General features: G+C 35.9%; 1 protein-coding gene and 1 long non-coding RNA gene across 2 annotated transcripts; one reads left to right on the forward strand and one right to left on the reverse strand.

The window, feature by feature from the left end:
• Positions 1 to 742: 742 nt before the first annotated feature.
• rempA (intraflagellar transport protein rempA) lies at positions 743 to 18,626 on the reverse strand. The gene is made up of 10 exons (XM_075303026.1): positions 18,436 to 18,626; positions 17,776 to 18,371; positions 15,338 to 15,498; positions 14,778 to 15,232; positions 13,730 to 14,719; positions 6,647 to 6,997; positions 6,322 to 6,576; positions 6,143 to 6,265; positions 2,563 to 3,676; positions 743 to 1,362 (listed from the first exon to the last, which is right to left on the reverse strand). The coding sequence occupies exons 1-10, from the start codon at positions 18,580 to 18,582 to the stop codon at positions 1,079 to 1,081; spliced, it is 4,476 nt and encodes a 1,491-aa protein (XP_075159141.1). The 5' UTR covers positions 18,583 to 18,626; the 3' UTR covers positions 743 to 1,078.
• On the forward strand, positions 7,129 to 7,673 carry LOC142232281 (uncharacterized). Its single transcript, XR_012721076.1, has 2 exons — positions 7,129 to 7,398; positions 7,456 to 7,673. It is a non-coding gene; the product is annotated as an uncharacterized LOC142232281 (long non-coding RNA).
• Positions 18,627 to 27,289: the final 8,663 nt, after the last annotated feature.

A 27,289-nucleotide genomic window follows, 5' to 3' on the forward strand; every position in this document is an offset into this window, starting at 1 on the left:
ACATGGTTTTTTCGTTGCATTTTTAGGGTAGTGTTTTGGCAAAGTTTTCTCATATTATCTTCAACACCTTTTCAAAGATTTCGTCAACATTTTGGCAAATTGGAAGTAATTCGCAAACAATTTGAAGATATATTGAAGATGAGCTATTTCAAGTCAAGTTGAATTTATGTTGAAAATTATATTTACCCTCAAACTGAAAAGTTGTTGCATTTGAAAAACGCTCATCCTGTGTTTATTGGGTTACGAGGTAGCGATGAGGATGAAATGGAACTTTGAAATGCTGGTAGGGATGTTCAGTTCGCTGGCTCTGACTATCATTTGGGCGAAAATACAATGAGGAAAAAATTGTGTAACACCAAGGCAACATAGTTTTTGCGAAACGAAAACACAATGAAACATCTCAACTCGGAAACGTTTTGGAAAAATGAATGAGGAAACGAGGAACATAGAATTAAAGGAAGACAATTAATAATAGGACAATTAATAATAAAACTATATAGCAAACAATATAAATTTTAATTAAAAAGTATATTTTTTAATAAGATGGCGACCGATCATTTTTGAAATTTTCGCAACAAGAAGATGTAATTGACGATCGAAAGCACAATGATGAACCTTTTCAAAGGGAATGTCCCCTGCCAAAATTTACTTACATATATAGTATGTCACATTCTCTAACCAAACATTTTGCCTGAAGGTATATTTATTTAGTTATTTATTTTATATATTTTATAAAGGTACGTTTTAGTTTCGGGAAATATATATTTTCTTGAAAACACATTATTTTTATAATTCTTTAATTATTTTATTTAATTACTTAAATTATCTTATATTTTAAGATAAGTTTTTTAGGGCCATTAAGTTAACAAATAAAAAAAGGCAAATTTGTGGCCTGTACCAGAACTGAAAAACGAAAAAAATAGTTATATTTTTTTACAATGAATAAACAACGAATAGCAACTGTGAAAAACCAATCATTTTCATTTAGTACCATCCTTTAACACACCATGACTGATTTTTGTTATTTTAACAAATTGTCTTGATGCGACTACTAAGAAATTTCTTTGAGCGTATCTTTTCATCGTAGAACTTCTTGGATTTCTTCTTGATCACTGTCATCACCATTGTCAATGGAATATTTTTGCATAGGTTGCCAAATCAAATCGAAATCCAAATTACATTCTTTTGCAATTCTCTGTACCAATGATTTTTCAAGCACTCCCGATGAACACCAACCAGGGTCTCTCAAAGATAACTCCTTTAAAGCTTTTGCAGCTTCATTGTATTGTTTTGTGTATGTGAGAGCCCTAACCAGCATTGCTATGATATCTGATTGACGAATGGGTGGCATTTCTGGTTTGACTGAAATTAAAATATATATATAAATACATACAAAAAATCATCATTTTTCCAATTAAAATTTTGATTGAATTCTAAAAAAATTTTGATTAAAAATTTAATTGGTTCAACAAATGTTTTAATTGAAACAAAAATCAATCACAGAAATTTTTAGTATCAATAAATATTTTAATTGGATTAATTATTTTTTTAATTGATGTTGGTGATTGATACTATCATTTCTGTGGTTGAAGAAATTTCAATTAAAAATTAATGGGATCAATTAATTTCGTGATTGAAGACAAAAATATCTTTTTCTGTGCAAAAGTAGTTTAACAAACTTATTTAGTACAAATCAGTAGAAGGGGAAGATGGGCATTTGGATGACATCATATCAAATGTTCTATTTACGACGTTTGATACATACATGTTAAATTTTGGGTAATTCATAATGAGGAACATTTACCTAATTTTTCTGCTATTTTCTGACACTATTCGTAATCATATTTTGAACGTTTGAACTTAACGCCTTAAAATATTTGATAGTATCTGCACTTCTCACAAATTCCGTGAGTCATCGTCATTTATTGTTCACATTTTCTCCTATAAAGTCTCGTAAGCACCTCTATCAAAATTTCCGTTACCCATAAGAAATGAATTGCTATATTTGCTAACGAAAATTCGGTGAGGTGTTGTTATCGATAGTTTACATTTTGCTGCCATAAGGAATACATTGCAAAACACTGTTATCGGAACACAAACGAAATTTCCGCTACATGTGCATAAAACTGCATTATTGGCATGTAAACAAAGTAACCCCTATAGGTACATATCGGACTCTAAAGTCTTCTAAAAATCTGAAAGTGAAAACTGAATCATCGTAAGGTAAAATATTATAAAATAGTTTTGTTCTGTTTTTATAAAAGGAATTTGAAAACAGAGTAATCGGCTTCAAAAAACATTTCATCATAGTGGGAGATTTTTCGCTACCCATTGGATATGAATGGATATTTTTGGAAGCGAATATAGCGAAAATTGCATTATTGGCATGATAATGAACTATCCGTACATGTGCGTACCGATTTCATCACAGAGTATGAGTATACAAATTTTCTTATAACGGGTTTTAAAGATAACATTTGAATAATGGATTGAAATGTCTGAAGCAAATTTTCCTAGCAAAAATCATTGGTATTTTTCTAAGGTGTATCCATACAAACTTACTTAACATATTGCGACAACCAGATATTGCCAATTGATTATCTCCTGACAGTAAAGCATTTTGAATATCCAAAATACTTTTAACGTCAGCCATGGTCCTTTGTAAATTTGCAATTGCCTGTTGACTATGACCTCCAAGCTTTCCTAGACATTCGAGAGCTTCCTGCATTGCTTTTAGAGCTTTTTCATAATTGTGATATTCATCGATTTCAATTTGAGCACAAATTGCATAGAAATTAGCCAAAGAATCATAAGCTTGTCCTTTCGAATAGAATGTTACTATATGTTTAAGTATATTGGGGTCATCCTGCCAATTTAGAGCTTGCAAATAATTTGCAGCCATTATGTATACATCATGCTGCCGAGCCATATTAGCAAAGAAGATTATTTTTTCCGTGTTTCCCGACTTGAGAAGACTCTTCATTCCTCTGACTTTGTCACCCGCTTGAGTGAATTTCTTTGTGGCAGTATGATAATCGCCTTGTTGTTGAAGCAACTCTCCCAATTGCGTCAATATATAAATACGAGTTTCTTCATCCACCTCACCCTTGGCGGGAGTAAGCATTTCAGCTAGATCTTCAGTTATGGGTACACCTTTTCCAACACATATTTTAATAGCCTTCTTCAATTGTTTGGTTTTAGCCAGCAAATTGGCAGCCTTTTGATGTTGCTCCACTCCTATGAAAAATTCTGCACAACGATCTATTAATTCTGGATCAGACGTCGGAGTCAATTCTGATGCTATTATTTCTAAAATATCAGGCTGTTCCGATTCAAAGGCCATATCCAAGGCTTTGTGCAGCATTCCAGCTCTATGATATAGTTCAACAGCACGTTTAAATGAACCGACTTCCTCGAAATATGCTGCTGCTATGGCTTTATCACGATTTCTTGAGGAGCTAGCCACAGACCATAATTCGTCCTGAAAATCATTTTCTTTACAAATCCGTATGGCATTACTGAAGGTTTGGGCTCGGGTGTAAAACATGATGGCATCCTGAAATTTTCCAACATTTTCGTAATGTCTGGCCAAATGATAACAAGCTGCTCGGTCACCCGATTGTCGTGCAATGACATCAGCTTTGGATATTTTACCCAAGTAGCAAAGAATCTTTACCTAAAAGAGTAAAAGTGAAATGTTGAAGCTATTTTGTTCTCCTCAAAAAATTTCTTTAAACAAATTTCGGAAGAACACCCCCTGTCAGCGTTTACAAATTCGGTTAAGGTGATTTTCAATCCAAAAGCTGGGAAGAGAGTGCATGAAACAGCGAATGATGTTAGAAGCATAAGCGTACGTATCTTGTTAAAGATTATACGAGTAGAAAGGATATGGGATGATGATGTAAGAAATCAACTGAGCATGAAAGAAAAACCCTGCCAGCGTTTAAAAAGGCAATTCCAATCCAAAAGCTGGGAAGATAGTGCATGAAACAACGAATGATGAGTCTAACCCATAAGCCCACCATCTATCAATTTGTGAAGTCTATGAGCTCTGCTCCAAACTCAGTAGAGAGTGCATGAAACAGCGAATGATGTTAGAAGCATAAGCGTACGTATCTTGTTAAAGATTATACGAGTAGAAAGGATATGGGATGATGATGTAAGAAATCAACTGAGCATGAAAGAAAAACCTTGCCAGCGTTTAAAAAGGCAATTCCAATCCAAAAGCTGGGAAGATAGTGCATGAAACAACGAATGATGAGTCTAACCCATAAGCCCACCATCTATCAATTTGTGAAGTCTATGAGCTCTGCTCCAAACTCAGTAGTCTATCATGTAGAAAAATCTATGACATACGTTGATTACACATTGACAGCTTTTCTGGATATTGAAGGCGCCTGTAATTGGGTAGTACTGGCATTAGAGGTGAATGGTGTGGAAGATTTTATTATAAAGGCCGGTATGCACCTCTAGCTAAAAATTTCATTCCCATAAGAAATGCATTGCTATTTATGCTAACGAAATTTTCGGTAGCGTTCAATTTCGTAAGCTGGTACGCACCTCTAATGAAAATAACAGGGTTGTAAAAAGCAGCAAACATTTAATTTATTACAATCATTGTGTGCGTTAAAGTTTTAAAAGGTCTGTAAATAATAAACAATTTATTTTGGGAATATTTGGAACATATATTAACAATTTTTAAAAGCGATTAGGTAATGCCACTTCATAGGAACACAGAGATTCAACAGGCAAACGCCATAAGACCACACGGGGGTTGTCACAAGGCTGTGTAATATCACCCTTGCTGTGGCTATTGATAGTAATCGAGGTTTTAATTGGGCTGAGTAGCAAAGACATCAAGGTAGTGGCGTGCGCGTATGACATCGTAGTATTGGTATCGAGAAAATTTCTGGATACGATCTCAGATGTGTTGAATGAGACTTTACAGTATCTTTCAGTATTGGTATCGAGAAAATTCCTGGATACGATCTCAGATGTGTTGAGTGAGACTTTACAGTAATCAGACCTGGAACTCTTCACTAGAAGAAGAAAGATCATTGGATACAAAGCTCCTGAATTTCAAGGGACAACGTTGAGTCTCTTGAAATCAGCAGGATATTTGGCCCCCTCGATTTGCATATAAAGGAAACCGCAGGGGTTACATTCATAAGACTTAAAAGCTTAGATACAATGGAGAGCACTGTTTGCAGAATTTTTCGCCGAGCGTTATAGAGGTTCGAACTATATGGCGAGTGAACATATTTAGTAAAAGGGGATACTTTTCGGATCTCTGAATATTTATACAGATGGACCTAAAATGGACGGAGGAACTGATAGCGGCAGTGAACTAGGATAAGGGAGTATTAAACGTTAGGTAGCGGAGGGAGTATCTTTCAGGTAGAAATTTCTACAATCTCAAATGCTTCTGAGTCGCTGCTGATGAGATCACAAGCGATATCAGCTTCTTCGCCAAGAGTCAAGCATGTATAAAGGCCTTGGGCATAAGGTAGTCAGCCGCTGTCGTAGAGAGCTTAGGGTTTTCACTGAACAGCATAATGTATCTCTGTGCTGGATACCTCAGTACTGTGGAATAATGGGAATGAAGTGACAGAGGTGCTGGCTAAGGAGGGTGATCGTGGAACGAATAATGTCCTTGTGGACGTTTTCCTCCGGTGTTTTCCTAAATTAACCCGATTAATGTTTGGTCTCTTCGGAAGGTTGCGAACAAAGCAAGTTGATCTGGAACGAAAAAAATCGGTACGAGTTACGAAATTCTGATGGCGATGAATTGACAAGAATTGAATCATTTAATGTGGTAAGAATTGCTCTTAAAGATGGTAAGAATAGGCCTGTGTCAATGATCCTTTAGAAGAAATAAGATACTGGGCTCCTTTATCTTCCAGACTCCTACCGATCTGAGGAACTGTAGCTTAAGGAACGTTCTCACCTTCATTTGGTTGGATCTTTAAGCAACTTTAAGGAAGACAGACAAATGAAACAGCCATGAAACACCTGTAACTCGCAACACTGGTTTAAAAATACCCGAAAAAGTTTTCTTTTTGGGTAAACAATGACTTCTCTCGATTTTCAGCAACTTTTTTGCTATTTCAGCATATTTAGCGTTGAGTGTACATTTTCTCACCTGGGAATACCAATCTTCCGCTTTCTGATATATGGCCAGTGCGCCATCCATATCTCCAGAGCTTTCAACATATTGACCCCACCATTTTAGCATTTTTGGATCATTGGTATTTTGCATATAGCGCTGAAATATATTCTTTGAATTAATAAGCACCATAAATAAAAGGGGTTAAAATCTACCTTCATTGCTGTGGGATTCTCCAGAAGCAACCGAGTAATATTTTGGACAGGATTTTGGGTTTTTTCATAGCATTCCAATGCCCCTGTTATATCGCCTTTTTCTACTAATTCTTGGGCCTTTTGATAGTAGGTATTTTTTAAGTGTATTCGATCGTGAGTCTCAGCTATTGCAAATGCATCTTCAATTTTTCCCAGAGAACGCAAATGTTTATTAAGTAAATCGTATCTACCGCATTTCTCAAATAGCTCCTGTGCCTTTAGCAATAAAATGATAAACAATTCATTATTTAGAGTTCCAACGAGTTTATTGTTACATTAAAAATACCTTCTCGGGCATATTAAGTTCGATGGCCAAAATTGCAGTTTTAGCTTCTACCTCGAGATCGTCATCTTCTAAGGCTTGTCGCACAGCACGGACAGAGCGTGCCTTTCCTAAATGACCCAAGCATACTTTTGCAACATCCAGACGTTGTGTGGTAATACACATTTTAGCTAAATTGGACCAAACAGCTTTTGATTGTATCGATCTAATACTGCGATACGCAAGATCCATGTTACCCTCGGCAACATGCATACTAAAGTTTAAAACCATTTTGCGTGTAGATGTATCGGTATCTTGCAAATCGCTAAAATCCCTTAAAGGTGTTTGTTTTACCAAATTTATGTCAAGAGTTACCTGTAAAGATTTAAATCACATCTTATAGTATTCATATTATGATTATGTTTGATTATTATTATTATTTGAATATTCGGAGCTATAGCTGGAATACACGCACCGATGACCACAGGTTGCACTCAGTTGGAATATACATTTATCCATATTTTAATTAAGACCGCTACCCTGCCAGCATTTCAAAGTTCCATTTCAACCTCATCGTTACCACAGACTCGTAAATGTCACTTCAACCATCATGAAAAGGTACATCAAAAAGTACATGCAAGTAATTTGCCATCCCTACTGTTAAAAAAGCCATTTTTTTGTGAAACGCCAAGCGCAACCAGCTTGTTATATTTTAATTAAATAAAAACGAAAATAAAGTTCTGAAAACATAGTTTATACGCTTAAAATTGTGAAAGGTATATTGGTGAACAATTTGGTGATTTTCCAAATGGAATAAAGTGATTGTTTTTCAGATATTTTACAGACACGCTGCCTCCATGGAATAAAAACACTGGTTGATAGACGCAGCAACATGTAACTCGCTACTTGTAACTCAACATCATCATTAATGCCAAAAATTATGTTAAATGTAATGTGATAGTGGTATTTATAAATGTTATATTTTTAAGAATTTGTAAATGTTTAATCAAATTAATAAATATCTAAACAAACGTGTTTTACTCGACCACAATGATTCTTTTACAACTATCTTAAAATGCAATTTTTCTGATTGTTTGGAGGGTCCCTTATTGGCGTCGTTCTAAATTGATCTATAAAGGCACCTAATAATTGCACTCATGCGAAACATTTTTGTAGTAACTTGGCGTGGTACAACTTCTCAATAGTGACGGCGCTTTTCCGACGAGTTTTTGATGTCGTATATGATTGTTTTCGACGTAGTGGGGATTCTCAAAAGAGTCCCCAAATTCAAAAAATGTTGGCAGGGTATGTATCTCCAACGATATTCTTATATACCATATACATACATACTAAATTCTGTAATGAGTTGTTATCGACTGTTTACACCTAATAAATACAAGGCAAGACTGTGTAATTAGCATGTCCTATTGGGAAAGTACTTCTCCTCAGCATTACCAAGAGCTAAATTATAAGCGTGGACGAGATGTGAGCAAACAAAGTGATTTGGTAGAAATAAACAACAAATTTAGTTTCCACATGGTAGTACTTATGAATATCTAGTGTATGGTAACCGAAACCGTCCTGGGACGGTAAATAAGTATTCCAAAGCTCTTGGTACTCGGTACTGGGCCCAAGGCTGGTACTTCGTTTCATTGTGTTTCTGTGAGATTATTGTCAAAACGGTTCCGCAAATTCTAATATATTATGTTTCTATTTCTCTTCTCGATTATTATCATATCTTTTCTATCTAGTATCATTACGTCTGAAGGATTCTTCACTAATATTAAGGGTGGTTAAATTGTAAGGGCCGATATTGAATGTGAACCACACCTAAACGCCAAGTTTTTTTCCGAATTTTATATGACATTTCTCTATTTCAGACTTACTCAATTTGAACCATGGCGAGATACACAATCTAACAACGTGTTAAATGGCTCCAAGAAATGGCAACAGTGGATGATCAATTTTCGAAGAAAATCATCTTCAGTGATGAGGAACATTTTCACCTCAGTGGATTCGTCAATAAACAGAATTGCCGCATTTGTCGAATGAGAATCCAACAGTGATTGTCGAAAAACCAATGCACCCACAAAGAGTGACTGTTTGGTGCGGTTTATGGGCTGGCGGCATCATCGGGCCGTATTTTTTTCCAAAATGAGGCCGGTCCGGCAGTTACTGTGAATGGTGTTCGCTATCGTGAGATGATAACGAACTTTTTATGGCCCGAATTGGAAGATATGGATGTGGACGATATGTGGTTTCTGCAGGACGGTGCCACTTGCCACACAGCTAACGAAACAATGGCTCTTTTGCGCAACAAATTCAATGGCTGTGTTATCTCACGTATTGGCGATGTCAATTGGCCGCCAAGATCATGTGATTTGACACTGTTGGAGTTTTTTCTTTGGGGTTATTTGAAAGAAAAGGTGTACGTCGATAAGCCAGCAACAATTCAAGAGCAAAAGGATGAGATAATTCGGCACATTAACGGCATAGAACCTCTATTATGCCTCAGCGTCATCGAAAGTTTGGACCATCGGATGAAGGTGTGCCACCGAGGTCGCGGCGCCCATTTGGCCGATATTTTGTTCCATACATAATTGAGTAATACCAATATATCATAATAAAATAAAATTACAATAATTTCCTAAATAATTTTATTCAAAATCAACATCGGCTCTTGAAATTTTAACCACCCTTTAGATGTTGATCATTTTGTGTCTATTTGTGTAATGTATGTGAAGAGAGATGAAACTGTTATTTAGATGCGGTATGGTTTTTGGTATTCCTCCACATATACGGAATTTGTTGTCGGCAAGTGTGTCATCCTTCAGAATATACTTTCTCTAGCGTTTGTTTTCAATTACTCCATTCTGTATTACTATTACAAGTCCTTCTGTCTCTGCCTACTTATTACTGTACTTTAGCCAATTTTGTAGTATTTCCTAGGTCCACGTGAGGTTGCTGTATAAAGTTTAGATATCTTCCTTAAAGAAGTTTGGAATTTGGGCTAATGGGGTTATTTTCTGCATGGTTTTTCATGTTTAATTAGATGCTCAATAAATCGTATTAATTTGTGGTCCATTTTGTGAATAGTTAAGACTTCCAATCGTCTGGAGGATCGAATGAAATGTCTTTTTCGATTGTTCTTTATATCCCTTTATTTCCCTTTCAACAGCCTTTTGGCTCTTCGACAAGTTTAGGGTTTAGTCAGCTTATTGGGTTGGTTGTGTTTATCTTCTTTATTCTATTCGACTTCCAGAAATATTCTATTTCATCTGTGCTCACTAAGATATTTGGGGTGGTTTGTGTTTGTTTGACTGGTAGGTTTTGGAAACTCTTTTCGTTCGTATGAAAAAATCTGTTTTGGAGTCATCTTTGGCAGAATTGTATATAGGTTCATGGCCTTTTGGTATACTTTGGTAGTTTTAGGCGTATGTATCCCTAATTTGTTTTATTTTTTGATCCGGAGATTCGAATCTGGTGTGAACGCGAAGTGTGTGCTTTAGTTTGATCTTGATTCTTTTACCTTGTATGTGATTTGCTGGTTCATTCCTGTTCCCCTATATTTTCATTTGTAGTCTTGGTCGTTGCCATTCGGGCATTCTGTTTTTCTATTTTCTGAGAGTTGTGAGTTACGTACGAGATCATGATGGAGATTTAACAGGTTGGCTGATAAGTCCCCGGTCTAACAAAGAATAACACATTTTTTTTGTCAAAATTCGTTTTTATTATTCAACATAGTTCCCTTCAAGAGCGATACAACGATTATAACGACCTTCCAATTTTTTGATACCATTTTGGTAGTACTCCTTCCTCAAAATAGGCCTCAATTACGGCGATCACCTCTTCATTGCAACCAAATTTTTTCCCTGCGAGCATCCTTTTGAGGTCTGAGAACAAGAAAAAGTCGCTGGGGGCCAGATCTGGAGAATACTGTGGGCGGGGAAGCAATTCGAAACCCAATTCATGACTCGTTCTCAATGACTTGTGGCACGGTGCGTTGTCTTGGTGGAACAACACTTTTTTCTTCTTCATATGGGGCCGTTTTGCCGCGATTTCGACCTTCAAACGCTTCAATAACGCCATATAATAGTCACTGTTGATGGTTTTTCCCTTCTCAAGATAATCGATAAAAATTATTCCATGCGCACCCTAATAAATAGGGGCCATTACTTTGCCAGCGGACTTTTGAGTCTTTCCACGCTTCGGAGACGGTTCACCGGTCGCTGTCCACTCAGCCGACTGTCGATTGGACTCAGGAGTGTAGTGATGGAGCCATGTTCACATATCGACGGAAAAACTCGGTTGTATTACGAGTTAAAAGCTGCAAACACCGCTCAGAATCATCAGCACGTTGTTGTTTTTGGTCAAATGTGAGCTCGCGCGGCACCCATTTTGCACAGAGCTTCGGCATATCCAAATATTGATGAATGATATGACCAACACGTTCCTTTGATATCTTTAAGGCCTCTGCTATCTCGATCAACTTCATTTTACGGTCATTCAAAATCATTTTGTGTATTTTTTTGATGTTTTCGTCGGTAACCACCTTCCACTGAGTTCACCGTCCTCCGTGCTCATTTCACCACGCTTGAATTTTGCATACCAATCAATTATTGTTGATTTCCCTGGGGCAGAGTCCGGAAACTCATTATCAAGCCAAGTTTTTGCTTCCACCGTATTTTTTCCCTTCAGAAAACAGTATTTTATCAAAACACGAAATTCCTTTTTTTCCATTTTTTTCACAATAACAAAAGTTGCTTCACAAAAGACGCTCTATCTCACAAACTAATTGACTTACAGACGTCAAATTGTGACACGAATCATTTGAAGGTTGGTACTATATAAAAATAATATGCATTTAATACTAGCGACGCCATCTATGTGTCAGACCGGTGTCAGACTTATCAGCCAACCTGTTACTATTGTTATTCGGTGAATTGTTTTTGAATTGATGCCAACCAATTTGATTTTGGCTTCGATATTGCTATGGCTGGACTTGTAAAGGGTGGTTAAATTGTGAGGGCCGATATTGAATGTGAACCACACCTAAACGCCAAGTTTTTTTCAGACTTACTCAATTTGAACCATGGAGAGATACACAATCCAACAACGTGTTAAATGGTTACAAGAAATGGCAAGAGTGGATGATCAATTTTCGAAGAAAATCATCTTCAGTGATGAGGCACATTTTCACCTCAGTGGATTCGTCAATAAACAGAATTGTCGCATTTGGGCGAATGAGAATCCAAGAGTGATTGTCGAAAAACCAATGCACCCACAGTGACTGTTTGGTGCTGTTTATGGGCTGGCGTCATCATCGGGCCGTATATTTTCCAAAATGAGGCCGGTCAGGCAGTTACTGTGAATGGTGTTCGCTATCGTGAGATGATAACGAACTTTTTATGGCCCGAATTGGAAGATATGGATGTGGACGAAATGTGGTTTCAGCAGGACGGTGCCACTTGCCACACAGCTAACGAAACAATGGCTCTTTTGCGCAACAAATTCAATGGCCGTGTTATCTCACGTAATGGCGATGTCAATTGGCCGCCAAGATCATGTTATTTGACACCGTTGGACTTTTTTCTTTGGGGTTATTTGAAACTAAAGGTGTACGTCGATAAGAGCTAAAGGATGAGATAATTCGGCACATTAATGGCATAGAACCTCCATTATGCCTCAGCGTCATCGAAAATTTGGACCATCGGATGAAGGTGTGCACCGAGGTCGCGGCGCCCATTTGACCGATATTTTGTTCCATACATAATTGAGTAATACCAATATATCATAATAAAATAAAATTGCAATAATTTCCTAAATAGTTTGTTAATAATAAAATAAAATTGCAATAATTTCCTAAATAGTTTGTTTTATTCAAAATCAACATCGGCCCTTGAAATTTTAACCACCCTTTAGTAGGCCATTAGGACAGTTTTATATCCTTAGATTAGGGTCTCCTTAGATGATGACTTTATATGGCTTGCATGGCTGCTGTGAAGCCCAAAGTTGTTATAATTGAGCTATGCTCATGGAATCACGTAAGTGTATACAGCTTTTATTAAGCTTCATCCCTTGAGCTTGGACTTGCTTATTGAGCGTAGTCTGTTTCCGAATTCGGTTGTTATTTCGTGTTTTTTGTTAACAGCTATTTAATACTTAAATACATATAATGTTCGTCTTGTAAAAGACTAGTTAGGTATTGACCCTCCGCGCACGCAGAGAAGGAATATGATCACCTCAAACATGTTTCAAGAGCAAAATGATATTTTTGTATGGTGACCATGTTTGTCACTAAAATGTTATTTTCTCGTCAAATATAACCTGCTTGCCAAAATCAGATACATGATTTCCGAGAAAATAACATGGTTGCGAAAACCATGTTACATGGTCACCACCCAAAAATAACATTTTGCTCTTAGAACATGTTTGAGGTGATCATATTCCTTCTCTGGGTGCGGTTTTGAAGTTTTCTGCATGGATATATTTTTCCCTGATTTTCTATTCCGAATTTCATTTTAATGTCCAGTGAGAATATATCTATAATATGTTATTTAGAAGCTGATTAAGATTTAGCTTAATGTCTGCGTATAGTTTCAAATGTGATATCTTCACTGGATCGAAGGCATTGAGTTCTGAAGCAACTTTGAGTGATATCTGTGCTCATTTGGCGTGTCATTTCATTTGGAATAGCGATGGTGATAAATACGCTGATGACTCGTAGATGTAGCGCATATTTTTCCAGCTATGTGGCTTGTTATTAGGTCTTACCTTTGTCTTAGGTTTTACCTTTGTTCTTCTGTTGTATTAGGTGTGATAGTTTGGAGAATTTAAGATAGTGAGGACAATTGTATTTGTTGCCTGTAGATAGTTAATCAACCCGAGGTGCGATAGAGGAAAACTATGGAAATGTCTCTCACCGGACTAAAATGTGTATAGTTAGGCTTGTATATATTGACATTTGGCAATATATACAATGACTCAGTAAATAAAATTGTTTAACCTTCTTCTGTCTTAAAATTAAAATTTTAAAAATTCTTTCTTAATAAATCTATACGTTTTGTTGCCTTATCTCTATCTATCTAGGCATAAATAAATACTTACTACATTTGGAATACAAATGTTAAGAAGTTTTTCGCCCGCAGCCAGTAATCTCTTTTCCAAAACAATCAGCTTGTTATTTTCCGAATAAAAAAACACCAACACATGTGTTTCAATTAAATGCCCTTCATTGAGCTTATTACGATTTGATGGTGTTATTGGCTTGCCATTATCAGGTTGTTCCATCTTTGATTTAACTTCCAATGCCAGTAATCGAGATTCATCAACATCCCACCACAATGATACTGGTATACATGAATCTTGTCCAGATGTTTCATTCTCGCGTAAGTCGAATTCCATTAAGTGATTCTTTTCAAAATCCCAACAGTATAATATGGGTGTGGGCAAGAAACTTCGATTCGCAATTACCAAAGATAAATGTGTTCCTCCTGTGTTACATTTCACCAATATTAACTCCCCGAAATCTTCAAATAAATCATATGCAGATTTTGCAGGAAATAACATTTTGGGATCATGTCGCGAAACATCATAACATCGAATATAACCATTCATGGTAAATATCGATAGATATGAGCCGGTCACATCCATGCCTATAATTTTCCCTTCTGTACTGCTCGATATGATCTTATGCAAAACTACCCCACCGATCGAAAAAATCGTAACATCAATGGTTGTTAGACAGAAGATATTTTGATGTCGCAAACCCAAACCCAGGCATTCAGTATTGAAGCTCTGTAGAAATTTCACTCTAAGTTCATCAACTGGTTTTTCACTTTTAACACTATCACTTGAGGGTGATTCAATAGAGTTTCCAATATCTGCAACACGTTCTACATCTTTTTCGATAACATATGTTGCAATACTACGACCATTACTCAAAGCAATATTGTTAGAGTCCAAGGCTATGGATGTAACATTGAAATCAGCATGAATGGTATAGCTTCTATGGTTAATATGTTCGACGAAAATAGTTCGGGCACTTTGCTGAACGGCCCATACGTCACGCGTGTGATTAGAAATGAGTGGTTGTTCCTGAAATTAAACTACAATAAAAATGAGGTTTAACAAAAATGCCCGAAAAATAAATTACCTTCATAACATAGATATTGGAAACACAATTGACCAGGAGACATGGTTTCGATAGCTCATTGAAACCCCACAGGCATTGTTTTATTGAACCCCTTACATAGGAAATGTTTGTCAGTTTCCACATATCTTCCGGAGCAGAAGCTTTGTATCCAATATTCCGCTTCCATGTATACAAGTTACCTAAATTGGTTCCAGCACACAGGGTCTGGTTGTCTCCAATATAGGTAATACAAGTGAAATATTCATTGGAGTTTTGAGAGTTTGAGTTTTTCAAGTGACGTCCTGTGCCACTCAAATGATTAACCAAAGAGCTATTTTCAGTACTATCTTGGCTTAAGAAATTTGAGACGGATGACTGATATTCCAAAACTGATGTAGAGTTTGCACTTGGTAAATCCATCTTTAGTAAATAGTTATCACTCTTCTCAATATCCCATATGCGTACTGATAAATCACCTAAAATACAAAAAACATACGATAGACTCGGTATCCACCTCTAGCGGAAAATTTCGATATCCATAGTAGAGGTGTGTACGTGAGTAATATTTTACTCACACTTACCAGTTATTATAGCCAATGTGGAGCCAACCCATGTTATAGCACCTTTTTTCCCCGTAATTTTGCAGCTCAATTTAACACGATCTAATTCTGTCAATATTCCAGTTGATTCCACCAAATATAATATGACAGACATATCCTCGGTTAAGCATATTACGGCGTCCCTTAAGATAATACAAAATATATTTGTTAGAAATGAAATTTCAGATAAACTTTATTTTTCTATATTTTGTCCATAAGAAATTTTCATTAAAATCATTTAAACCAGAATAAAGACAATCGTTAAATCGCCTGTTTATAAATTCGGGTTATTTTGCTATTAAATATGTTTTTTCTTTTTTTAGGAAAAGGAAATTTCTTTCCGGAGGAAGGTATTTTTTCTTTATGTGTAGTTAAATTTTTGTTTCCCATAAGAAATGTTTTCGTTAGGACGATATTATTGATTGTTTGCATTTTATGCAATAAATATATTCCCTAGAGATCGATATTGCCCACAAAGAAAAATATTTTTCTCCGGAACAAAATTTTAGACAAACAAAATTCCCTCTTCTTCAAAATAGCAAATTGGGTTGGGAAGCTCTGGTTTAAATATACAGCATTTAAGTATTTACTTAAACTTAAAAATGAACAAGTAAGTAATGTAGAAAGTCTAATATTGTAGTACTATTATTGTACTAATATTGAGTCCATTATTAAAAAAGAGGAAATCGCTCATCTATATCTATATCTAAATCTGAACCGATTTCGATGAAATTTTGCGCATTCAGTTAGTATTATAGGGAAATTCGCTTACAGAGTTAGTATGCCACTAATATTGAGTTAATTATTAAAAAAGAGGAAATCGCTCATCTATATCTAAATCTGAATCGATTTCGTTGAAATTTTGCGCATCTTACTCAAAGTTGGATCTAACCAACTTTGAGTAAGATCGGTTAATAAATAAGGGTTTTATGGCCAAATTTAGCAAAATCGAGCGATATATGTACATGGGAGGTATATCTAAATTTGAACCGATTTCAATGAAATTTTGCACATACAGTAAGTGCTATAGAATATTACATTCATCCAACTTTGAGTACGATCGGTTGATAAATAAGGGTTTTACGATCAAATATGGGAGCTATATCTATATCTGAACCGAGTTCAATGACATTTTGCACATACAGTTAGTGCTATAGAAGATTACATTTAGGCAAATTTGAGTTTGATCGGTTGATAAATAAGGGTTTTACGGCCAAACTTGGCAAAATCGGGCGATACATATAATATGGGAGCTATATCTAAATCTGAACCGATTTCGATGATGTTTAGCCCATATTTTAGTACTACAAAAGATTAGAGTAAGCCAAGTTTGAGTAAGATCACATAATAAACAAGGTTTCTATGGCCAATTTTGGGAAAATCGAGCGATACATATATATGGGAGCTATATCTAAATCTGAACCGATTTTGATGAAATTTTGCAGACTTGAAGTGTGATGAAAAATGGTATTTGGTGCCAAATTTGACGACGATCGGTTAGTAAATATACATATATATGGGACCCATATCTAAATTTGATCCGATTTCTTCCAAATTCAATAGCGGTCGTTCTTGTGTCCAAAAAGCACCCTGTACCAAATTTCATCAAAAAGTGGTTATAATTGCGACCGAAATCCTGTGAACAACAAATACATGGACAGACTGACGGACGGACACCAAGCGCTAGATCGACTCAGGAGGTGATTCTGGGTCGATCTTTATATATTTTATGGGGTCTAAAATCAATATTTCTGATAGACACACTCTGCACGTGAGTAATATTTTGGTCACTCACGACGGAGAAATCTTATTCACGCACACTCACGGACGATATTTTTTAGTAGGTCTCACGCTCACGCACGAAAAGAAAATGTGTACTCACGCACTTTTAAATGTCGTGACTCACGAATAATTTTATAAGTAATTTACCTATAGAACCTGACTGAAAACATGAGTATGATTAAAATCGAGAGCGTTATAAAACTCTTAACACCAAGGATGTCACTAAAATTATAAATGAATTCAACTCGTAAGCATTGTATGTTCGAAAGCGGGATTATTTTCGTGAGCGTGTTTTTCCGAAATTCGTTACTCACGCACACTTACGAAGATATTATTTTCGTGACTCACGATCACGCACGGCATTTGGTTGGTTAATCACACTCACGCCGTTGCCGTCAGCGAGACTTACGACTTACGCGTGAATCACGAAAATTTTCGTGAGTCACGACAATTTCGTGGCACGTACACACCTCTAATTATACCCTGACCACTATGTGGTTTAGGGTATAAAAATGAATAACCCAACACTCCAAAACTCCTAATTAAAATAAATCCTTTGTACAGCTTATTTTGACGCTCACTGTATGTGTTATGGATCGTTAGAGGCCCATATCGGCCTTCAATTATTACATACTCACTTTTTAGGATGCCACAACATTTGAGTAATTGAAATTGTATTATTGGCCAAGACTTCGGTGCAGGTACCACCTTGGTTTATATAATACATATGACCAATTTGTGTACATACAAAAAAACAATAGTTATCCTTTATATCGTTATGCGTTGCAGTGCGTACAGCAGTGCGTGGCCTCCAATTGGTTAGTGTGTCCAGGGCGTTTTCATCTCCTGCGACAGCAGCTTTTGCCAAATTTACCATCTCTTCACGCAACTCACTGCAAATCGTACGTCTGAATGTTATAAGCGACAGAACATCACGCAAATCATGTGAGAACATTGTGAGAAATTGGTATTGTCCATCACATCGCCAACCGGTCAACAGACCCATAGTATCGGCAGTGACCATTCGCCCACCTTGTTCACTGAATTCCACCAAAATTATAGCGGCCTTGTGTGGGCCACTGACAGAGGCGAATTCCCGATGACCATTAAACCATACATGAATATCGCCATTTTCCCAACAGCTTACTAATAAAATACGTTCCGGATGCCAGGCCATGGCTGTGCATTGAGATGTTGGATGCATTGGGTAAGTAACATCTCCCTGAGGTTCTCCCTGAAACAAACAACGAAATCGATAAGATATGTTAAAATTAAAATACGAATGGTTTTCAAGTTACCGTATCTGTAAATACTGTTACTGAGCCACCTCGTTCCTGGCTATAGGAAGCTACCGCAAATATAGGCTCACGGGAATGCCATGACCCTATCGTACCCACTGCATCTGCATCTAAAAATTCTACTTTGGTATCGAAAAATAGTGTCATTATTTTTCAACTAAATTTTATTGAATAAATTCCAAATGTTATCCTGTAATTAGCAGGAAGAAATTCTTTTAATGGTTACCATGGCTACAATATCAGAACCTAAACCACCCCAAATACGAATGCATGTTCCTGGACGTAGCTAAGGAACGCAGTTAGTGTTGCCAGGAAATATTATTAGAACAAAGTGTTCTTTTTCCGCTGATAAATTTTCCTTAAAAGCAACTACACGCTCACAAAAAATCGCTTCTATAACATATACTCCCAAACATATTTTGCTTCAAGCATATACATTTTTGGGTATTGCCCAAACATTTATATGTTTGATCTCTTCCAATATATAATATGTTTGAAAGCATATTAGTCTAAACAATATATGTTTGGGTAGTCTAAGTTCCAAACATTTTGTATTTTTGCATCCAAATTCAATAATGTTGTCTTCCAAAAAACAATATGTTATTATGTGAACATATAATATGTTTGGAAGCATTTTGCACCCAAAAATATTATATGCTTAAAAAAAATCCACCCAAACAATATTGTGCTCAAAATTTTATTTATTTATTTATATATTTACAATCATAACGAATTATGAAACTAAACAGGTAATATAGGTGCTAACAACATAGGTTTTCGACCTGAATGCTCAAAATTTTGTTTCTGCCCAATTGTATATTCCCCCACATCTTTCTCACTTCCACGAGATTTTTTAGTTCTTAGCACCTTTTTCTGTAATACAAACATTGTAGAAGAAATTATTCAATTGTATGATTTTTTTATTTTAATTTTACCTTTTGCCGGACGGGGATTCGAACAGCGGACCACACAGTTTGTAAGGATCAAAGAAGTAGCTGACCAATTGCCCAAGGAAAAATAAAATGTTAATTTTGTAATAACAAGCAACAATCACCAACTTAATTCAATATCGCTCCCTGTTAAATAGCGCTCCACGCTACTAAACACATATATGTTTATAGGCTATTTCTAAATTAATATATGTTTGCATCCAAGCATATTATATTTACAAACATTTTATGTCCCAAACATAATATGTTCTAACATATAACATATATGTCCCAAACATGTTATGCTAGTTTATGAACATTATATGCTTGCACTCAAAAATATTGTGTTTAAAAATTTGTGTTCCAAACATATAATGTTTATAGCCAAACATATGAAAAACAGCCTTTTTCATCCGTGTAAACAAAAATCGAATTACAGAAAATCGTTGCTGGGCTTATTTGTTCTTAAAGAGGAATTTTGTTCCTCAAGGAATTTTCTTTTTCAGCAAATGAATGTGGATCGACCATATCTAACAAAAACGAGCAGCTCTCGATTGCATTCAACAAGAAAGCCATAGAAGGGGGAGACCACCGATCACGAATAACAAACTAACGCTGTTCTCAGTATTTTTTGGCTCTTGTCCCCAAATTGGGACGCTTTAGTCTCAAAAATCGCCAATTTAAATTAAAATTCCTCACAAAAATCCCCAATAAATTTTTGCCAAGTTTTTTTTTATGAAAAAAAGAAGATTTGAAAAAAAAATCGAAACGCAAAACCATGAGAGCGGTGGTCTTCCTAATACTCGTGAAAATTTATGAACGAAAATTTACTTCCAAATACTCAAGTATGGGTGGAAGAACAATATGAAGGTAAACCATGTTCATCATTTTCATATTCATGGGCTATATTGTCCAAATCAGTAAGGAACACTGATGAAGGATAATATTTAGGTCGGAGTCCTTGCAGTATAATTTCACAATAATAGAAAGTTGTCTTGTCCAAGCTGAGTAAAATTATAAATAATGTAGAAATAAAAAGAATTTAATGTAAATCTGATTTATTAAACACAGCCGATTAAAGAAAATCCCCACCAAAACCCCCAAATTTATGGCAGTTCCCCACGAAATTCCCACACAAAATGTGTGGGTCCACGGGCTGGCATATAGGCATTGAAAGTTGGTAACCTTGGGTGCATGACATTTTTTGTAGCTCCAAAGCCGAAATTACGAATCGATTTTCATGATTTCTACTGGATGCGAGTGCAAATATCTCTAATAGATATGGGCCAAACAATTTATTTTCTTTTTTTTTTCAATTTTTTTTAACAAAATGGGGCCAGTATTTTGGACCTAGAAGGACCGATTTTGAGCGGATTCTTGTTTTCTTCATTTAAAAAATTCATTCTTTATGCCTTAAAGCCCAGGCTTCTGGGACCATATATACAAGTGCTTATCGCGCGAAAGATATATATGGGCCCTATCTCTAAATCTGAACTGATTTCAACCAAATTCTACTTTTACAAAGCAAATCAAATTATGGCTTCTGGGGCCATACGGCAGTTCGGAAACTTCTTAGCCTAGCACAAAAAGCGCGGTATAAACAGAAAAAAGTTAAGTGTTTTGGAAACTTCCCCCCAAATTTATGGCAGTTCCCCACGAAATTCCCACACCAAATGTGTGGGTCCACGGGCTGGCATATAGGCATTGAAAGTTGGTAACCTTGGGTGTATGACATTTTTTGTAGCTCCAAAGCCGCAATTATGAATCGATTTTCATGATTTCTACTGGATGCGAGTGCAAATATATCTAATAGATATGGGCCAAACAATTTATTTTCTTTTTTTTAATTTTTTTAACAAAATGGGACCAGTATTTTGGACCTAGAAGGACTGATTTTGAGCGGATTCTTGTTTTCTTCATTTAAATGCATGCCTTAAAAAATTCAACACAAGCCTTGGCTTCTGGGCCCATATATACAAGTGCTTATAGGGCGAAAGATATATATGGGCCCTATCTCTAAATCTGAACTGATTTCAACCAAATTCTACTTTTACAAAGCAAATCAAATTATGGCTTCTGGGGCCATATACGAGGGCAGTTCGGAAACTTCTTAGCCTAGCACAAAAAGCGCGGTATAAACAGAAAAAAGTTAAGTATTTTGGAAACTTCCATCTCTCTGTGAACACATGTTAAATTTTGTTTCGATCTGGCAACTTCTTCATATAGAAACAGGTGTTCAAAAAAATTTTAGACAAACAAAGATCGTTTCCATTTGTTTTTCTTTGGAAGAAAAGTATATACTTTTTGTGATAAAGGTGTATTCTTTTCCCGGATGTAAAAACAATTTCATAAAGACTAACTCAAAAAACAATCTTTTCTGGCTAATTGCATTTTCGCCCACATCTTTCTCAATTCTACGAGGTTTTTTAGTTCTTAGCACCTTTTTCTGTAATACAATCAATGTAGAAGAAATTATTCATTTTTATAATTTTTTTAAATTTTACCTTTCGCCTGGACGGAGATTCGAACCGCGGACCATGCAATTTGTAAGCCAACACACTATCCACTGAGCTATGTAGCTGTTATTGTCATCAATAGACCATTATTCATATAAGTTGTATTTATATAGCATAGCTTACGGCGCCCACGAGCCGATTAAACAAACTTTATTTAAAGCCTTGCATACCAAGGGTCCTGGGTTCGATCCCTACTTCGACCGAACACCACAATTTTTTTTTTTTTTACATATATTCCAGATATGTTCGAAAAAGATTCCGAAAAGGTCTTCAACATTACATACTACTACTATATTCTATTTTTACTATGAAACTGTAAAATGTGTCTTTTTAACCCTCTAATGCCCCAATTTTTTGCCAGCTGATTAAATTTTCAATGTTAACGACACAAAAGCAAGAGAACTGAGCAAGAAAAATTTATACGGTAAAATTCAGCATATGCTGCAAAGTTTCTTGAATAGTTTTAAATAAGTTTTCTTTTTACTTTGCCCATTTTTGTTGTCTTAAGGTGTGTTTTACTAAAAGCTTCCTTATCAAATGAAGCCCGCCTTTAGGGGGCTTCTAATGCCTTTGGGCATTAGAGGGTTAAAGACTTAAATTAAGAAAGAAAAACACAGTGCTTGATATAAACGATATAAACGTTGTAGGTTCAAAAATATTTTTTTTATTGAAAAAATAAATAAATGATAAAATAAATGATAAAAGTTTAACATTTTCAAAGAAATTAACTACAAACAAATATTTTGTTTGCAATAAAAATAAGTTAAAAATAAGATAACCCAAAATAATCTACGGTTTTTTTCGGTGTACCAAATGCAATTTTTAGATGGAACAAAAACGGCAATAATGAACAATAATATTACATATATTCAAAAATTGTCCTTACTATTTCGAAAGAGTCAATTTCGAATTTACATTTTGACCACGAAACATCAGGATGTACCATATTTGCGGAATAATTCCATTCAATCTTATGAGAAGAAGGACGGGAAAACAAAACCTTTTGTAACAATATAATTTTTTGGGTGATAACACATAAGCTATTTATACATCTAAAATTATTTAAATGCTTCTGTTCCATTTTGTTGACGTCCGTTCACGATTTTGGTACGTTATTTTTTATTTGCTCGATTTTGTAACTAGAACTCATGGACCGATATAGGAACTAAATATAAGTCATTCTGCGGTCATTCGCGTCCAAAAAGGACGAAATGCTACTCCCAAAGAGCAAACCAGAGGCCGCCGAAAACTGTTGACCGATGCGGACGCTCGCCTTATGATGGCAGAAATGAGGCAGAACAAGACCGTAACGCCAAAAATACTACTGTTGCCAAAAATAAGCAAGTTAGTAAATGGCCAGAAAGACGAGCGCTCCACAACATTGGTTATGTTTCAGCTGTAAAAAAAATAAACCTGCATTATCCGAAAAGAATCAAAAGGCGCGAATGAAGTTTGCAAGAGAGCATAAAAATTGGACGACAGATGACTGGAAACGTGTTATCTGGTCAGATGAATCAAAATTTAACCGTTTCCAATGCGACGGTAAACAATATTGCTGGCGTCGTCCTGGTGACACCATTCAACGCCACCATGTTAAGCAAACTGTAAAGCGTGGTGGTGGAAGCATCATGGTTTGGGGCTGCTTCACTTGGTGGCACATTGGGCCATTGCAGAAAATTGATGGCATAATGAAGAAGGAAGACTACCTCGCCATTTTGCAGACTCATCTTCCCGAGTTTATGGACAAGAGTGCCTATCCTGAAGATGAAGTGGTATTTCAACAGGATTGTGATCCGAAGCATAGTGCAAAAATAGTGAAAAATGGCTTTGTGATAAAAACTTTCAAGTGATGAATAGGCCAGCACAAAGGCCCGACCCCAACCCCAACCCGGGCCAGCACAAAGGCCCGACCCCAACCCCAACCCGATTGAGAATTTATGGTCAGTCGTGGGAAGACGGCTGGGATTGTACAAATCAGCTCCATCAAAATTAGAAGACCTGTGGGAACGAGTACAGCTTGAGTGGGAGAATATACCAGGTGAAATTATAAAGGAATTGGTTGAAAGTATGCCAAAACGTATAAATATGGCATTAAAAAATTAAGGGTTATGGACCAAGTACTAGACAATTTTCCAACTGACACCGGTATAGAAAAGTGCAAAATTGAGTACATGCGAGTTTTTATACCCTGCGCCACACGGTGGAACAGGGTATTATAAGTTAGTGACAGGGTATTATAAGTTTGCTCTCTCAGAGTGGGCTCTTGAGTAGATATAGCGATGTCCGTCTGTCCGTGAACACATTTTTGTAATCAAAGTCTAGGTCGCAGTTTTAGTCCAATCGACTTCAAATTTGGCACAAGTATGTGTTTAAAATTTTGCACAAGAAGAACAATTAGTACTATAGTCAAGTGTGTCAATTTTTATTGAAATCGGTTCAGATTTAGATATAGCTCCCATATATATCGTTCGCCCGATATGGACTAATACGGTCCCAGAAGCCAGAGTTTTACCCCAATTTGGTTGAAATTTTGCACTAGGAGTAAAATTAGTAGTGTAGTCAAGTGTGCCAAATTTTATTGAAATCGGTCCAGATATATCGTTCGCCCATATATATCGTTCGCCCGATTTACACTCGTATGACCACAGTGGTCAATCTTTTACTCCGATTTAATTGAAATTTTGCACAGGGAGTAGAATTAGCATTGTAGCTATGCGTGCCAAATTTGGTTGAAATCGGTTCAGATTTACATATAGCTCCCATATATAGCTTTCACCCGATTTACACTCATATGACCACAGAGGCCAATTTTTTGCTCATATTTAGTTGAAATTTTGCACAGAGAATAGAATTAGCATTGTAGCTATGCGTGCCAAATTTGCTTGAAATAGGTTCATATTTAGATATAGCTCCCATATATATGTTTTTCTGATTTCGACAAAAATGGTCAAAATACCAACATTTTCCTTGTAAAATCGCCACTGCTTAGTCGAAAAGTTGTAAAAATGACTCTAATTTTCCTAAACTTCTAATACATACAGTATGTCAAGAAAGTGTTTTGACAATAGGATAAAAATTATGTTTTGTTCCAAAATTAAATATAATTTAATTTTAAAAAATATTTTATTATGTATTTTGCAAAGTATACATATTTTATTTTTCTCTAAACGAATTAACAACTCGATTTTTACTTCAATTATTTCTGGAATTTGAAATATTTGGCAATGTCAAAAGACTTTCTTGACATACTGTATATATCGAGCAATAAATCATAAATAAACTTTTGCGAAGTTTCCTTAAAATTGCTTCAGATTTAAATGTTTCCCATATATTTTTATACCCTCCACCATAGGATGGGGGTATATTAACTTTGTCATTCCGTTTGTAACACATCGAAATATTGCTCTAAGACCCCATAAAGTATATATATTCTGGGTCGTGGTGAAATTCTGAGTCGATCTGAGCATGTCCGTCCGTCCGTCCGTCTGTTGAAATCACGCTAACTTCCGAACGACTTGAAACTTGGCACAAGTAGTTGTTATTGATGTAGGTCGAACGGTATTGAAAATGGGCCATATCGGTCCACTTTTACGTATAGCCCCCATATAAACGGACCCCCAAATTTGGCTTGCGATTGCTCTAAGAGAAGCAAATTTCCTCCGATCCGCCTGAAATTTGGTACATGATGTTAGTATATGGTTTCTAACAACCATGCAAAAATTGGTCCATATCGGTCCACTTTTACGTATAGCCCCCATATAAACGGACCCCCAAATTTGGCTTGCGATTGCTCTAAGAGAACAAATTTCATCCGATCCGGCTGAAATTTGGTACATGGTGTTAGTATATGGTCTCTAACAACCATGCAGAAATTGGTCACATCGGTCCATAATTATATATAGCCCCCATATAAACCGATCCCCCGATTTGGCTTGCGGAGCCTCTAAGAGAAGCAAATTTCATCCGATTCGGCTGAAATTCGGTACATGGTGTTGGTATATGTTCTCTACTGACCATGCAAAAATTGTCCACATCGACCCATAATTATATATAGCCCCCATATAAACCGATCACCAGATTTGACCTCCGGAGCCTCTTAGAGGAGCAAAATTCATCCGATCCGGTTGAAATTTGGTACGTGGTGTTAGTATATGGTCTCTAACAACCATGCAAGAATTGGTCCATATCGGTCCATAATTATATATAGCCCCCATATAAATCGATCCCCAGATTTGTCCTCCGGAGCCTCTTGGTGGAGCAAAATTCATCCGATCCAGTTGAACAAACACGCAAGAATTGGTCCATATCGGTCCATAATTATATAGCCCCCATATAAACCGTTCCCTAAAATAATGTACCAAAATTTTATTTTTATCGAAAACATTGTCAAAATGTTATTTCTATAGAAAATTTTGTCAAAATGTTATTTCTATAGAAAATTTTGTCAAAATTTTATTTCTATAGAAAATTTTGACAAAATTTATCTCTATAGAAAATTTTGTCAAAATTTAATTTCTATAGAAATTTTTTTCCAAGTTTTATTTCTATAGAAAATGTTGTCAAAATTTTATTTTGTCAAAATTTTATTTCTCTAGAAACTTAATTATATACGTATTTAATCGGCCCTTTTGTACTTTAAAATATAACACGTATGGACTATGTGGTATATATTACGTTGTTCGGAAGTTTTAAGATCCCTTGCCATCGGCTTCAGTAGAAGTTTCTATGCAATCCATAGTGGAGGGTACATAAGCTTCGGCCTGGCCGAACTTACGGCCGTATATACTTGTGGTGGAAACCCTAGTGCATTAGCTGACTTAAATTTTGATTTTGTAGAAGTCTATCAAATTCTGTCCAGATCGAGTGATATTTAAATGTATGTATTTGGGACAAACCTTTATATATAGGCCCCAACACATTTAACGGATGTGATTTGGTACCGAAAATTTAGACCTACAAAGTGGTGCAGGGTATAATATAGTCGGCCCCGCCCGACTTTAGACTTTCCTTACTTGTTTTTTGTTATGTTTATTTATCTCTCTGAATTCTTTACTTTTTGTTTTGCGTTTTTTGTTGTTTTATTTAGAAATGAAGAAGGAATAAATGAAAAATTAAAATATTTTGAGTTTCTTTATTACTGTTTATTTTATTCGTTTAGAAGTGAAAAAATTAATTATGTAGTCATTTCTTAACGCCACTGTACGTAAATATTAATTTATTATTTGTATTAAAAATTTGTTCTAAATAACGAAAAACATTTTTCTCTGTGTAATTTTTCTGCTTTCGATGGAATTTCATAGCAAGACAACTCAGACCCAACACATTGTTTCGTATAAACAAGCACAGCTGACTTCGCTCATGACCTGTTATTTGTTGGGGAGAACAATATTAATGACTTCATGCATCCAA

This window comes from Haematobia irritans, chromosome 3, assembly GCF_050003625.1.
Source record: "Haematobia irritans isolate KBUSLIRL chromosome 3, ASM5000362v1, whole genome shotgun sequence".
Taxonomy (NCBI): domain Eukaryota; kingdom Metazoa; phylum Arthropoda; class Insecta; order Diptera; family Muscidae; genus Haematobia; species Haematobia irritans.

Coding starts and splice junctions, on each gene's coding strand:
- rempA (XM_075303026.1), bottom strand. CDS start 18,582: ATGACACTATTTTTCGATACCAAAGTAGAATTTTTAGATGCAGATGCA. Junction 18,372..18,435: donor TAACAGTATTTACAGATACG/GTAACTTGAAAA, acceptor TGTTTGTTTCAG/GGAGAACCTCAGGGAGATGT. Junction 1,363..2,562: donor TGGTTGTCGCAATATGTTAA/GTAAGTTTGTAT, acceptor TTTTAATTTCAG/TCAAACCAGAAATGCCACCC.